Here is a 15516-nt window from a genome sequence, read left to right as displayed (position 1 = left end):
GGCTCGTTCCTGCCTTGCTGAGTCTCTCTGAGACCCTCAGTGCCTTTCCCTCTCTCCCTGGGTGATGTGGGAGCCAGCGGCCAGGAGGCGTGGGAGGTCGTGGCTGGGTGGTGCCCGGGCCTTCCTGCCGCAGCGCTGCCAGCTCCGCACGCCTGCCCGCGGGCGCACCACCCGGCACCTTTTCCCGGCTCCTGCCCCACCCTACTGAGCGCCCCAGACACACTGGACGGACCAAGGCTCACAACCCGCTGCCGCCCCCTCCCCACGCAGGGCCCCCCCCGATGTCCAGGGCCCACCCTCACTCCCCCTGTCCTGTTCCGCCTCCTGGGTCCCAGGCTCCCGGGCACCAGCCCCCTCCTCGGGCGGGGCTGGCATGGGGCCTTGAACTGGGGAAGCCAAGGCTCCGGACCGCACAGACGTGCTCATGGCGGGACAGGTCATCTCGGCTCTAGTCCGAGCTCGTTGCCTGCCTGCTCTGAGCTGCTACTGTGGCCCGCAGCCCCAGAGTGGACGGGGACCCTCCCCGCTGCACCCAGCCTTCGCACGATGGGTCTCATCTGTCCGCCTCACTGTGGTCCATTCATTAGAGCACTGACCCTGCAGGAACACAGGCCACTAGAGTCACTAGAAAACCCAGGCTGTTTATGCATAAATAAATGCAGTTCACCAGGAAGCCGGAGCCCTCCACCGGTGGCCCCAGCCCCTCCCAGACTCCCAGCAGCCACACCCGCCCTTCCTCCACGGGGCCACCCCGCCTCCTGCACTCAGTGTGGAGCCCTCCTGCCTGTAAGGCCCGCAGCTCCGGGCTGCCCAGCCCCGCCCAGGAGCTGTCCATCCAGGGAGGCCACCTGAGCCGATGGCCAGGTGAGCCCGGCAGGTCCCTGGGCTTGTCAGGTAGGCTCAGGTGCCCTCTTCTGAGGCCGAGGGCCCACCAGGCGATGGTGTGGCCCCAGGGCGCCTGACAGGGCTACCAAGCGACCCACTCCACTGGCCAGAGGTGGGATGGGCAGTGGGCTCCACGGGCCTAGCAGGAAGTTCCCAGGAGAGGCCTGACCTTTGGCAAGACGGTCGGTGGGTGAGGGTCCCTGTCCTTTCCCAGCGGCCTGGACCACTGACCCCAGCCAGGCGGCCGCTGACCCCGGGGCCCCTCTACAGCTCCTCCGTGGGGATCAGCATCCTCTTCTCCATGTTGCGGCTCTTCCTGCCCCCGCCGGAGCCACCACCCATGCCAGGGTGGGTGCTGGGCAAGGAGTCCCTGCCCTCGCCAGGTCCCTGGGCCTCGTGTGTCGCCTGCTGCATGTACTGCTGGTAGGCGGGTGAGAAGTTGTGGATGGCATCCTGCACGATGTCCTGCGGGCTCACGGTCTCCTTGAGGCCACTGGAGATGCTCTGCATGGGCGCCGTGGGGGCTGGTGACAGGCAGCGGGTGGGCTGTGGTGCTCCCTGTGCCCCATCGTCTCCCCCCGTGCACCCGGACCCCGGGACCTGACCCTGCTCCCCACCAACCTCGGGGCTGCCCGGGGCCGGGGCTCCTGCATCTCCAGGCCCTGGCTTCGGCCAGCAGAGGGTGACTCCTAGGACCCCAGAATCCCAGCCCAACTTCTCCACCCCAGCCCAGCACTGGGGCTGTCCCAGCCCAGACCCCCTGCCAGGGGTGGCAGAGAGAGACCGCCGTGAGCTGGCCCCCATCTCCTCTCCGCCCTGGTGTGAACCCTTCACACCCTCGGCCACTCCAGGCTGACCGGTCCAGGCTCAGGCCACCCCTACCCAAATGGGCCATTCTTTAGGGACACCAGCACCAGCCAGCCCTTGGCCTCTCTGGTCAGGCTGGTCCAGGCACCTGCGTATGGCTGCTGGGGCCCCCAGGCTCAGGCGCTGTGCCAACCCCCTATCACTGAGGGACCCTGGGGGCCCAAGCATCAGGTCCAGCCCATCTCACTCAGAGTTCAGCCCGCCTGCCTGCCGGCCTGCCTGGTCTCTTCCCCTGGACCACGTGCAGGTGAGGCACCTGTCTGGAGCTTGGGTCCTCCGTGGGGCCATCTCTCTGCCTATCAAGTCGACATTCCCAGGGCCCGTGGGCAAGATGGGGGACAGAGACATGGTGCTGGGGGGCCCGGGGAGGGGGGTGCTGCTCAGGCCCACCTCAGGCCCACCCTGTGATGGTCCAGGTGCACCACAGCCACCTTCCCCACCCCCGCCCGGGGCTGGCGGGGCCCCGAATACCTGGCGAGCGCTCTTTCTTCTCCGAGTACACCTGGCAGGTGAAGGCGTAGCGCAGGGCGATGGAGGCAAAGAGCATCTCGATGCAGATGATGAGGTTCTGGTAGCCAGCGGCCACCGTGCCGGCCCCCACCCTGCTCCCGTCGATGACCTGGGCCTCAGGGATGAGCCCACACCTCTCCAGGATGGCCAGCAGCATCCCTGGGGGATGGGGATGGCCACTCAGGTGCCTGCCCCGGACAGGAGGCTGGACTGCAGCCAACCCCAGCCAAGAGTCCCCCTGAGGCCGGCCTCCTGGGCTTGGCGGGGGTCTGCAGGGTCTGAGGTCCAGAGGGGTTGGGAGCCTCCAAAGCCGGGGCCTTGGCACAGCGGACATCCAAGAACTCCCCGAGCGCCTGTCCTGACCTCTCCCTGGCCCCACCCCTCACCGTCCCCTGAGAAGTGGGGTCTGGCAGTGCCCAGATCCTGGCCCAGGGCCCGCTGAGGACAGGTCTCCACCGTCCCCTGCATGGCCTCTCCCCAACACATTGGGCCAGACCTGCCGGGTGGGGAGCCCACCATCTCCCCCATGCCAGGGGCTTGATGGCCTCCCGCTGAGAGGGCCGCCTGCTGACCCGGCTACAGCTGGGGCATCTCTCTGGGCTCCAGCCCCTGCCTCAGGAGCCCCACCCACCCTGCCAGAAAGAGAGGAAGATGATGGCCTTGATGGTGAGGAACTTGAGGACAGGCTCAAAGGGCTGCAGGAGCTCCCTGGTGGCGAAGTAGAAAAGGCACAGGGCGTAGAGGGCCAGGCTCACGGAGGCGTTGTAGACGAGGGTGACGTAGAGGTGACCGCTGTGGAGGCTGGGGCCAGAGCCGGGGCCGGCGGTGAGGGCGGGCCCGCGCCCCCGTGCCCTCCTCACCCTGCCAGCTGTGCCATTGGCCTGGGCCCCCAGCCTGGGCACCGGCAGTGGCTCAGACCTGGACCCTCCCTCCAGGGCCTGCAGATGGCACCCTAGGGGAGCGGCAGAGGAGCTGGCTGCAGGGAGTCGTCTCCACACCCTGCCCGCTTCCAGGCAGGAACCCTGCGGCCTCTCCCCTCTCTACCCTCCCAGGCACGGGAACAGCCCCCTACGTCATGGACCCACAATCGTGCATGGGTGCTTCGTGTGCATGCCAACGGTATGAGCATGTGCACATGCTCATTGCGTGTTCCCATGTGAGAGCACTTGTGTCTGCACATGTGTGTGTGAGGGTGCGTGCGCGTGCGCACACATGAGGATTTCACGTGGACCCAGGGCCAGGGCACAGGCCAGCGCAGAGCTTGGCTCTCTGGGCCCGAGCGCCCTTAAATCCATGCTCGCCCACCAGTGGCTCTGCTGTGGGGTAGCGCTGGGGAAGGAGCCCATCGCTGCCTGGGCCGCGAAGCCCTGGAGTCCTCAGGGCACATGTGTGACAAGGGTCTGTTTGCCATGGCCTTGCCCCCAGCCCTTTCCCAGGAGGAGGAGGGGGAGGGGGTTTGGCCCCTGCTGAGCCCTCTGCTGAGCCCTGCCTTCCTCCCCTGTGCCCCCCAGGCCGGGCCCGCCCACCCCCTCCCTGCCCACGCGCCAGCCTGGCCTCACTTGAAGTCCCCGTCGTGGTATTTGCCGAACGCCTGCAGGATGATGGTGACCAAGGCCATGATGGGCTTCACAATGCAGAACTGCAGTGTGGCCTGCGGGTGGGGGAGGAGAGTGAGGGGACAGGGGAGGGGCCGAGGGGCCCCCAGCACACTGGGCGGTGAGGGGCGGTCGGGGTGGCTGGGAAGGGCCGGGACTCACCTGCTTGCAGAAGCGCAGAAACCCGATGGAGTAGGACATGCCCCGAAGGCAGCAGGTGCCGTAGAAGCAGCTGGGCCTGGGGTGAGGGAGCCCCTGAGGTGTGTTCCTGGAGGACACACCCCCAGACTGGCCTGGCTGCCCACCCTGGGCGTAGGGGTGCCCGGCGGGCTCTGGGGAGAAGCTCACCGGATGGGTTTTCCCCGAATCTCAGCCATGATGGCACTCTCGCCCCCCAGGTACTGGAAACAGAGGCTCAGGAAGCTGTAAATGACAAAGGCTGCAGAGCAGGGGAGTCGGCAGTGAGCCTGGGCGGTCCACGAGCTCACCCAGCCTGCACGAAGGCTCCCTGACCGCTCAGAACTCCTTGGCGCCCATTTCCCGGAAGACAGCTGGGGTTCAGCTCACGCAGCAGGACCACTCCTCACGGGGGCTCGCGGCCGGGTTCTGGGACCAGGTGCCATCCCTGGTGGGGGTGGGGCCTGCAGCAGTCACGGCAGCTCTGATGCCCCCCACCCCATCTAGGGCCTGTTCCCCACCCAGGCTCTGGGCAGGCCCAGCTGCAGTCTCGCCCCCAGCTTGGGAGCCTGGGAGTCTTGTATCGTCAGCACCACTCATCCTGACTGTCCTGCAGGGGCCTCGCTAAGCCAGACCCAGGCCTGGAGGGTGGGGTGCCCCGGGGCAGGCGGGGGGAGTGCGGGCGCCTGGGAGCCCCTCGCTCGGCTCCCCCGGCCAGCCCAGCCTGGGGCCGCTCTGGGCCCCGGGGGGCTAGCTGTGCTCACCTTCGTAGCAATCCCGCACGGAGTCAAAGTAGACGTAGTACTGGTGGTCCCCCAGGAGGAGGAGGCTGAGCCAGGAGTCGACGGCGTAGACGGGGACGATGAAGAGCAGGCGGATGATGTAGCGCTGCTCGCTGGGCGCGGTGTAGGAGCGCAGGTGCAGGTAGATCTGGGCGGGCGGAGCAAGGCAGGCCTGGGGGACGTGGCCCCCCGCCGCCCAAGCGGGAGGAAGCAGAGCAAACCTCCCTGGGCCCTGCCCTTAGCGGACACTCTGCACTGGGAACATGCATTCACTCACGTGCCCATTCATTCGTTCATTCATTCAACGAGAATTTCCCCAGGGGCAGGGGGATGGGCGGCAGTCACGGCCCCCTCCTGGGCACGACTGGTCTGGAGAGCAGTTTGGCATTTTGACGTGGAGGCATTAAAAGGGCTGATACCCTTTGACCCTTCTAGGCATTTATCCCATGGAACAGATTTGCATTCAAGGACGTTCATCGTGGGGACACACATGAGACTGAGCACGGCGGCGGGGCCCGTGGCCGAGACGCAGCCGCGCACAGGGCTGCCCTGCAGCCCCGAGGCGCTCCGACAGAATGCAACCGGTCACAGCAGGATGGCAAACCGAGCGGGACCCAGGTGAGTGAAAAAGCAGGGTGAAAATGAAGGGAAAGACATCCCTGGACAAAAGGAAAAGATGGGTGGTTCTCATGTTCATCTGTATACCTTCCTAGATGGTCCACATTTTCTACGAGGACAAAAAAATAAACAGTGACAGGGTCTTTGGAAGGAAGAGGCCCCGGGGAGCCAGCCAAACAGGTAGCTGGCTGTAGTCCCAAGCAACTCTGGGAGGCTTCCCGGAAGAGGTGCCATGAGAGGCGGTGGAGAGAGGGCAGGCAGAGGGCAGGCTGCGTGCAGAGACCCAGCTTCTAGGGCCCAGCACGGGGAGTGGCAGGGGCAGCCTGGCGTCAGAGTCAGGCTCCTTATCAGCCACTCCCTCCCCGGCTGGTGCGGCAGGAGGGCACGGCCTGACCAGCTATCAGGAGGTGGACTTCTGCTCCTGGGCTGGCACTGCCTGGCTGAGGGCCTTGGCAGCCGCCGTTCTCTCTGTCCTTGGTTCCCCGTCTTTAAAGTGAGGGTCCAGACTCTCTGTCCTATTGGGCTCTGAATGGGTGCGGAGGGTGGGACTCCTCCATGGGAGTGCGGGTGGGGGTGGGGAGGAGGGTGGGGCCTGGGAAGTGCCACCCACGGGGTCTCCATCAGCCCTGTCCAGGCCGTGGGGCCCCAGCACGCTGGGCTCCAAACACACGTGCCCAGCTGGCACCCAGAATTACAAAAGGTCAGGGCAGGAGACAGAGGACAAAGCCAAGGCCCAGACTGTGGCTGGAACTGGCCTGGACCCAGGGCGTTGGGTGCCTGTCCCCCTTGCTGCTCTTTGTCCCACAAATCACAGCCGACACCAGACCTAAAGCCATTCTGCCACCAAGGAGGAAGGCATGGCTTCCCTGCAGATGCAGATACACCACCCCGCTGTCCGGTCTACCTGTCCAGATGCTCCAGGGCAGCTTGGTAAGACTCAGGGCAAATGCTGCCTCCTCCAGGAAGGCCTCCCGGATGGCCCCAACAGGAAGGGACCTCCTCTTCCTGCCGCTCTCAGATGCACCTGGCCCACTGATACATTTGCCGTGTCCCCCTTATATTTTGGTTATTTGAGGCCACACCTGGACACGCACCACACAGCAGGCAGCTCTCACTGAGAGGGTACCGCCCTGCCTCGGAGGCCTCTGGCCACCTGCTTCCCTGCCAGCCAGTCTCCTGACTGCCCCCGCCCCTGGCTCACCCCGCCAACCCAGTCCCTACGACAATGCCAGTCAAGTCATGCCAGCAGCTCTGCTCTCAGCTCCCCCCAACGACAGCCTCCCCTGGCTCCCCAGCACCCCCGGGCTGAAGGCCAAACTCCCACAGGATGTTGGAGGCCCCTCCTACAGGTCCAGGGTGCCTCCAGCCCAGGCAGCCCTCTCCCTCCCAGCTCTGCTCGTGTCTCTCTGGCGCAGTCCTGGGCTCCTGAGACCCTCCGTTGCCTGAGATGCTCGGGACCCCACTGCCCAGCCCTGCACTCCGGCACCACCTCCTGTCACCCGCTCCCTGGCTCTTGCTGCCAGGCCTGGCGCCACTACATTGGGGGGCTGCCTGTCTCCCCAGCTCTGGGCCCCTCCAGCCGAGCTCTGACCCTGCTTCCACTCCCGGAGCCTGGTCTCACTCCTTACAGAGCCACGTCCCAGCCTCACCAGCTTTCCCGGGGATGCTGCACCTCTGGAGGGGAAGGACCTTTCTGCTCCCGGCTACGTGAGCCTGGGAAAGACCCCGGCCTCTCCCAGCCTCAGTCTTCTCATCCGTGAAAGGGGACAGTACTGCTGACCTCAGTGAACAGGCTGAGGGGCCGACGAAATGCCCCGGGGGAAGGGCCTGGCGCCCGGCTGGAGCTCTTCCCTCTGCCTGGAAGAGGCCTCCCGCCTTCGGGCCCGGACCTCTCCCTCCCCTGCCCCCTCCCCTGGCCCGATGCTGCCTCCACGAGCCCCTGGGCGCTGCTCCTCTGGCCCGAAGACCTCCGAGGCCTGCACCCAGGCCATCGCTCGTGGACCCACAGCCCCAGTAGGGCCGGCCAGGGCCAGGCTGAGCTGTGGCTCACGGAGAGTGGGTCCCAAGGGAGCACGCAGGGGAGGGCTCACCTGGTGGCCGGTGAGCACCAGGGCGGTCCACACGAAGACGCCCGAGATGCCGCGGGCCAGCGCCGTGGTGAGGAAGAGCTGGGAGGTGCCCTGGGAGCTGTTCCCCACACTGTCCACCTGCGGCCCGGTTGCCCACACCAGGGGGGCTCCCAGGAGCCCTGAGGCGTTAGGCATCTGCAGAGGCGAGGGAGGACACAGATGGGGGGGGCAGAGGTGCCCAGACGCTGGGAGCAGCCCAGTGCCTGTGGCGGGGGAGAGGGGGGCAGGGGCGGGAGGCTGTGCTGAGCGGGGCCACCGTCCCTCCTGTGGGCGTTCCAGCCCGACCCTCCTGCCCGCTTGCCTGGGCTCTGCGCAGCCGTCTGTGTGCAGGGACCCAGGTCCAAGGCCCGGGCCTGGGTGCCCTCTTCCCCGGGGTCAGCCACCTGGGTGCAGACACCAGCTGCCTGACTGTGTCCTGGGGTGATCGGTCCCCACCTCTGGTGTCCCGGGCTTGCGGGGAGCCTGCTTTTCAGGGGCCAAAGACATCTGAGAAAGTCGGGGAGCCCCTGGTGCCCTGCCTACCAGGGGTGGAGTCCGGGAAGCAGGCCAGACTGGCACAGCCCGCAGCAGCAGACGGGGTGGGGAGGCGCCCTGCACCCACCGGGCCTGCCTGACCGTCTGGCGCCCAGCTTGGCCAGGGCCCCTGGCCACCCCAAGCCCACTTGCTAGCCCTGGGTGCCCTGTTCTTCAGCTGCTCGTAACCCACTGGGGTGCCGGGCGCCTCCCACCTCCCTCCAGACCTGGTCACAGGGTCCGGCACCTACCTCTCAAGCAGGAAGCTCCTGGGCCAGTCCTGGGAAGCCCGGCCTCCAGGGAAGCCTGGCTGGTCATTTGTGTGGCCACATGGCCCCCACGGGCGGCCCCAGCTGGGGTGGGACCAGGCTACCTTCTGGAGGCTGGGCCAGGCCTGGGGACAGGCGGCCAGCACTCAACTCCCGGGTGGCCCACCGGAGCCTCTGGCTGCAGGGAGGTGCCCAGGCAGAGGGGAGGAGCGGAGGGCTGTTCCCTCCCCCTTTGACACTCTATCCCTCCCCCGGCTGTTTGCTCGAGGCAGCTGGCTCCCAGGAACCTGCCTGCGCCAGGTGCCCTCACCTGCCTGCGCCAGAAGGCCAGGCAGCTGCTGCCCGGGCCTGAGATGGGGGAGGGGTCTGCGGTGGGCCAGGGTGGGCTGTGTGCGTAATGGGTACGGGCTTCCAGTTGGGGTGATGAAAGTTCTGGGAGGAGATAGCGGTGGCAGTTGCATGACACTGAGGGTGTATTAAGTGCCACTTTAAAACGGGTAAATTTATTATGAGAATTTCACCTGGGTTAAAAAGGCCCCCGTCCCCAAGAGGTGCACTGGAGACATTTCTGTTTTTTTCTGCAGGGGGTGGGGGAAGGGGAGGAGGGGGTGTGGGTGAGTCACAGGCCACTGGGCCTGCCCCGTGGTCAGCCCTGGGCCAGTGGGAAGGGCTCACCCCCCCGGGCTCCTGGAGGCGCCGGCAGGGTGGGGGGGCCTCAGCTGTCTGCCACCCTGGGTACGGGGACTAAGTGCCCACATGGTGCCGCCCTTGGTGCCACCCAACCCTCCCTGCGGCCCTGGGTTGTGGGGTCAAGGGGTGGGAGTCGGGGGCTCCCACGTGTCCAGGGTCCCCCAAGGGTACAGGAGGGTCCGGGGGGAGGTTGCCAGCCCCTCGGACACACTGCCCCGTTCCCCCACCCCTCCGCCCACACCGCCCCCCTGGGGAGGCCCCCACCCTGTCTCAGGTAGAGCCCCGGGACCTGGCCCGGCTCCCCGCACGGCCGCCTCCGGTGCCGACTCTCCTCCTGCTGTCTCGGATGTCACCTCCTCTCTCTCTTCACCTCTTTAACTTCCACAGGCGCCTCGGGAACCCCGCGCCTTGCCCAGCCCACGCCCGGGGCACCGCTGTCCCGCGTGGGCTCCCACTTGGCCCAGCAGGGCTGGCCGGTGTGGTCTGGCCCTTCTCCAGCAGACATGCGTTCCTGCGAGCCCCGCGCCTGCCCCCGAGCCCCGCGTGCCTGCAGCGCCCGGACCTGCGGCGCTGTCCGCTCGGCTGCATTTTATAAACCTGGGGCTCCCCGCCCTTCTCTGGCTTCCTGACCAGGTCGCTCCAGAGGCAGCCCCGACACTCAGCCCTTCACCTGCCCCTGCTCTCTGGCCACCTGGGCACGCCCCTCCACCTCGCTGGGCCTCTGCTTTCTCGTCAGCAAAGGTGAGTTTAGGGTCTGCCAGCCCCTGCCTGGGGTACAGCATGAAGGTCCCTGCAATCCCTGGGGACCTGGGACAGCACCCCCTTGCCTCCCCCCTAGCCCTAGACCCCAGACCCCGAGCAGGGCCACATGCCAGGCGCGGCCGGGAACCGCAGGGACCCGGGGTGGGTAAGGCGTGCTTCACCGGCTTAGAGGGCGCGACTGACACGGGTACTGGGTCTGGGGGAGCGAGGGACTCGGCTCCCCGGTCCGGGGAGGGGCCGGGGAGAGGCTGACCCTGCGGCCACCCATGGGGCTCTCTGGCCGAACGAGGCCCCACCCCTGGCGGCTGCTCTCACAGCCGGCACCCACTCGGGAGAGGCGGCCTGGCCGGCCGGGCCTGATTTCCCTGCCCGGGGCTGGATGCTGACCAAGCCTCTCGCAGGACAGACCTGTTCACCCAGATGCGGGCTGCCGGCGCCTCTGACCGCTGTTTACTGTGACCAGGTGACTGGGCCCTGGGCAGCTCCCGGCCCAGCTGTGGGGTGGCCGAGGAGCCTCGGGCAGTCACAGGCCTCAACGCCCCCCTCCCGACACCCGCCCTTCACCCCAGGGACCTAGTGCCTCAGTGTGGCACCGAACCTCCTTCCAGGCTCCCCCGCTGTGCCAGCCCCCCTTCTAGGCCAGCCTGCCATTTCCGGTGGCACACGGCTCTCTCCCACGGGGACAGGCTCTCCCCTCCTGCCTTCCCTGAGCCAGGCCCTTCCAGCTCTGAGCTGCCCGCTCTGGGCTGGCAGAGACGGGGCTGAAGGACAGGGTGGTGGGAGGTGTCCTGACACGCCCCCTTCCCCAGGCCGGCCCACCAGGGAGTGGCAGATGGGATTTGGCCCTGGGCTTTGGTGGCGGCCCACACAATGGCCACTGACTCAGCTAATGCCACCACAGCCTGGGCCGGGGTGACTGCAGAGGCCCCCAGCACACCCCTGTAGCCTGTGGGTGATGAGCCCCTGCCGGGCCACCCACCAGCCTGGGGACCCTGCAGCCACTCCTCCCCTTTCTCTGGGCCTCGGGGGCCGGGAGGCTGAGGGTCCTTCCAGCTCTAGTTTGGGGGCAATTTGGGAAGCTGTGCCTCCCCGTGTCCAAGGTGCTGGCCCCTCTGGGCAGGGCACTGGGCACCAAAGCCAGGCAGGAACAGGACCCTGTGTCCAACACGAGGGCTGGGACCCTGGCCTGGCCTCTCACCGTGTCTGTGACTTAGGGCCAACTGTGGACCTCTCTGAGCGTCAGTTTCCGCGGGTGATGGACGGCTGTGTGCAGCAGGTCAGCCCTGGTAAGAGCGGGGACTCGGGAGGCTTTGCCCACTCCTCCCACAGGCTGCTGGTGCTGGGGGCTGGGCGTGGGGTCCCGCCAGCCTCGGGCACATGGGTGGTCTTCCTCTACTTCTGGGCTGCCGGGCCGACCAGCCCTGCCCTGAAGCCCAGCGGAACCCACATGGGGCCTCGGAGGCTTTCCCTCTTCACCCCGTAGGCCTCCCGTCCTCTGTCCTGCCCATGCCAGGCCGAGCCCCTCCCCAGGCCTGTTGCCTCGGTCCCCAGGGAGAGCCTGTGACTGCCCAGGGCCTGTATGTACCTGCCCGCTGCCCCAGAGCGAGCTGCCCCAGCCCTGGGGGTCACCCTTCTGTGAGGACCTGGGGCAGGGGTGCCGACCTGGACCTGGCCCGGCTGGGCTGGTCTGAGACCCTTTTTGGTCACCAGGTGGCATCCTGGGGTCTGGCAGGGGGCATGGCCTCTGGGGTAGAGATGGGGTGGGGACGGAGCAGCTGTGAGTCTCAGAATTTCAGGGTGTGGGCGCTTCTTTCCAGGGGTGCACGGGGCCCCAGGCTGGACACCACACCTCTCTTGTGGCTGTGCATGCACACACACACACACACGTGTACACACAGGCATACACATGCACAGCTCACCTCCCTCGTGGCTCCCTCGGCCATCTGGCCAGGCCCCTGGGGCAGGTGTGTCGCAGGTCTCCAGGCCTGAGGGGGCAACCAGGGTTGTCCGGCCCCGCCGCCGGGCCTCCAGGTCTCTGCCGTCCCTCCTCACAGCAGCCTGGGTCACTCTGGTACGATTGCTACTGGCAAAGCACTGGCCTTGCCCCAGACCCAGAAAACCCCTCCCTGCCGCCCCCACCACCCGCCCTGCCAGGCCGGCCCTACCTGCCCAGGTAGCCCGGCCACACCCACTGCCATGCCCTGCCCAGATTTGGGACCAGCCGTCCCTCCCACCCACCGTCCAGCTGGCTGTCGAGTCTCCAACATCCAGGCTTGGATCTTGTCTGGACCACTGACCAGGCTCTGGGTGCTTCCTCTCCCTGCCCCATCTGTGAGGTGGGGGGGTTCCCACGCCCGCTTCAGAGGTGCAACGAGGGTTAAACAGGGTGATGCAGCATCCGCCGCGCACGGAGCTGGGATGTCCACCCCCAACCCCGCCCCATTCACGCCGCTCCGTTTTCCTTTCTCTGGTCCCTTCGCCCCTTGATGCCCCACATCGGGGAGCACCCTCCTGCCCGTTCGCTCCCCCACCTCCCCCGTGCTCCGGCACCCACCCCCACCGTCTTCCCACAGTCCTTCTGGAATTTACGAGTCCCCACACAAGACCGGCGTTGCCCTCTGCTTCCGGCTGTGATTAACGAAACCTCGACGACAATGCCTCTGCCTGCTCTGAATTCGTTCTGATCCATCAGGCCATCACTCTCGTCAGCTACCCGGCACCCGCTCCTGACGTCCGATTTCATTCCAAGGCGCTAAACAAAGCAGCCTACGCCAGTTTATCCAGCTGGGCCCCGCGATCACTGCCTTATTCCGCAGGTTATTTGTCATAATTGGTTCAGGTGGATCCAGGGCTCTTTCAAACCCTGGATAAGCTGCTCAGACTGGTAACCATGGACGGCCGCCCTCCTGGCCTCTCTTGACCGCCAAGGGTACCCACTGGCCCTTGACTCTGAACTGTAGCCACAGGCCCATGTCCACTTAGGAGAAGGGAGCTAGAGGGAGGGGGACTTGGGGTTCTGTACTTGTAGCTTGGCAGGACACCGTGTCGGGTGAATCATACCGCGTTGGTCCCAGGGCATGGCCTTGAAAAAGGGAAACTCATCCACCAGTCCGTGCCGCAGGGGCTGGCAAATCAGCCCCACGTTCATTATTTACATTTGGCCATAAATTCCTGGAAGTTGTAATTACAGTTTGATCGCTGGGTAAGCACCATATGCAGCCTTTCCATCTAAAGGAATAACAATTTCCACAAAGCCGACAGCTCTGCCTGTGGAGACTGCGGTTGTATAGACCTCTTTACTGGAGACTGTATCTCTCCTCCGGAATTATAGCAGCTGGGAGCAGGGCAACGCGGAAAGCAAAGGGCCAAATGCCTCTTCATACGAGTCACACGTCTTGACTTATAAGGCAGAGCAGAGCAGTGAGGCACTGGCTTCGATGACGGAAGCCTTTGGTCTCAGCCTGTATTCTTTAATAGCTACCAGACAGCCTCGGGCAGCTGTGGATAAGTGCCACTCGGGAAGGCGCTGGGGACCCTGGTTTCAATTATACGTCAGTTGCCCCACCATGTTCTGGGCGGGCAACCGTGGGTCTGTGCCAATGACAGGGGCTCAGGTGTGTTTACATCCTGGGGTCACCACTGGTCACCTGGGGGTCTGAGCGACCCGCCCTGTCCTGCTAAGCCTCAATTTTCTCCACTGCCTACCTGCCTCTTAAGGGCAGTCATAAGGACTCAGATGGTGTGTGCACTGCCAGGGCCTGGCTCGCGGGAGGCCCCCACACGGAGGCTGAATCAGAGCCAGGCAGAAGCACGGAGGCAAGTCTGCCTTCAGTGTGGACAAGGTGGTTGGCCCACTCCTTAGAGAGAAAGGGGTCCAAAAATGAGTGTCAGTGAGGGCCCGGGTGACGGGTGACCAGCGTGCACTCCAGGCTCTCTGCCCACTTGAAATCCCAGCCCTGCTGCTCGGTGGCAGCCACGCCTCAGTCTCCTCATCTGACATGTAGATGAGAGCAGTGGCCTCACGGGGTCGTCGTGAGGATTAAACGCGTTACCACGACTGCATGAAGGGCTGACCTCAGACCTCACCAATAGGCAGCGTGGGCCAGTCCTGTCGTTGTGCACTTACGGGCCAAATCAGAAAACTAGAGCTGCAAATCTGAACTTAGCCCCAAGTTGGAGCCTGACCCACGGTTCAGGTTCCCCGCTGGTCAAGCGAGAGAAGCATGTTTCCACAAACACATCGGATTGTTAGATGAGGGGCGTGCATAATTACAGGCTGATTCTGAGTGAGGAGGCTCCTGCCCGGTTGGGCTCCAGTGTCATCGGACGGTGCCCTGCCCTTCCCCCGGCCCAGGCGCCGGTTCTCCAGGGGCTGCCTGCCCCCCGGACCTGCTGACGCCCCGCACATCTCCTTTACTCCACAGTGCCTGTGTCCCCACACCTGCCATGAACTGTGTCACCTTTGGGGTCCTCACACGTGGATGGACAGGGCCTTCCCTTCTTCAGTTGGTCAGCTGCTTTCTGGACTTTAAAACTAGTGTCCGTCCAGGCCCTCCCAGTGCAGACACCAGGTGGGACCTTCTCAGGAGAAAGACTGGACTGATAGCAAGCAGGGAGGGAGGTGCAAGGCTGTGGAGACGTCACACCGCAGTCCCTGAGCCGGATTTGGCCACCAAGGAGCCCTGTGTCTCCCGGGGGGGGGTCTGCCTGTTTTCCCTGGTCGGGGGTCAGGTCCTGGGCCCCTCAGGCTCCTCCCACAGGAGCCTGCAAGGTGCCGAGCCTGCTCGAGCATCAGTACCCCCTCTGGGAAGTCTGGCGGATCCCCACGTGTGACTCCCTGGCCCTTCTGACGCTGAGGTCACCTCGTTATCCCGTGAGCCTGGTGTGCACCTGTGGGTTTACCCGACTGTCCCCAGAGGGGGCGTGAGCTCTGCAGGCTGATGGTTCCCCCCTGGGAGTCTGCTGAAGGAATGAGCCCTTGAATACAGCTTTCCTCCGTCCCAACTTCAACAAACTCACTACGTTCTTTTCAAGTTGGACCAGCAGTGCAGCCTCTCCCATCACCTGTTCTCAGCAGGGGTTTCTAAAATCAGACTCAGGATTCCAGAGGCTTTTGGTTCCAAGAAAACCAAATTAAAACATCCCTTTCTAATCTCATAAACACTCGGATCCACCCCCGGTGTTCCCCGGAAGGGCATCCTGGCTGCCCACTCCGTTTCAGGATCCCAGTTGGTCTCTGCTTCCAGACCCCGGATCTCACCTCAACTCTCCTGCTGCCCCTATTTTCTCACGAGACTAAGAGTCAAACGGCACAAAGATTTACCTGTCTGGTCTCTAGTACGATCAGTGACTCAGGTCACCACACCTGGAGGGATGAGGGAGCCAGGTGGTCCCAGGCCTGGGGACCTACAGGCCGTCTTCTGCGGCAGACGCCGTCCTGAAGCCAAGCCTCGCCTCGCGCTTCCACCAACCCTTGGGATATCTCCAAAGGGCAAACCCAGCCTGACCTGAAAGCCTTCAGTGGCTCCTCGCAGAGCTCAGGATCAAGTCCCAAGGGCTCAGCAAACACAGAAGGCCTTGGCCACCTGTCCCCAGCCCTCGGGCTTCACGTTCAGCTGGCCCCCAACAGCCTACAATCTGTGCTTCTCCCGCCTCCTGGCCTTTGCTATAAACACCCTCCTCCAGCGTCAGGATCCCCTCACTATACAGCCTTCCCTGG

General features: G+C 65.2%; 1 protein-coding gene and 1 long non-coding RNA gene across 5 annotated transcripts; one reads left to right on the top strand and one right to left on the bottom strand.

Annotated features, from left to right (window-relative positions):
• Nucleotides 1-346: 346 nt before the first annotated feature.
• Nucleotides 347-8875, bottom strand: TMEM184A (transmembrane protein 184A). Of its 4 annotated transcripts, none has more exons than XM_082645913.1 (10): nucleotides 8328-8875; nucleotides 7865-8025; nucleotides 7525-7698; nucleotides 4799-4964; nucleotides 4206-4296; nucleotides 4020-4095; nucleotides 3822-3913; nucleotides 2894-3063; nucleotides 2224-2421; nucleotides 347-1409 (listed from the first exon to the last, which is right to left on the bottom strand). In XM_082645913.1, exons 1-10 carry the CDS (start codon nucleotides 8392-8394, stop codon nucleotides 1150-1152), a joined length of 1455 nt encoding a protein of 484 aa, XP_082502039.1. In that variant the 5' UTR covers nucleotides 8395-8875; the 3' UTR covers nucleotides 347-1149. The 4 variants fall into 4 exon arrangements, with proteins under 4 accessions (XP_082502039.1, XP_082502038.1, XP_082502040.1 ...); XM_082645912.1 differs by having other exon boundaries at nucleotides 347-1389; XM_082645914.1 differs by having other exon boundaries at nucleotides 347-1389; nucleotides 7865-7946.
• LOC309791514 lies at nucleotides 4827-13529 on the top strand. The gene is made up of 5 exons (XR_014291511.1): nucleotides 4827-4958; nucleotides 5252-5434; nucleotides 9669-10260; nucleotides 11012-11083; nucleotides 12371-13529. It is a non-coding gene; the product is annotated as an uncharacterized lncRNA (long non-coding RNA).
• The last annotated feature ends 1987 nt before the right edge of the window (nucleotides 13530-15516 follow it).

This window comes from Mesoplodon mirus (genome assembly GCF_964341445.2).
Source record: "Mesoplodon mirus genome assembly, chromosome: 15".
Lineage (NCBI taxonomy): Eukaryota > Metazoa > Chordata > Mammalia > Artiodactyla > Ziphiidae > Mesoplodon > Mesoplodon mirus.
This window is presented reverse-complemented; position numbering and strand designations above follow the sequence as displayed.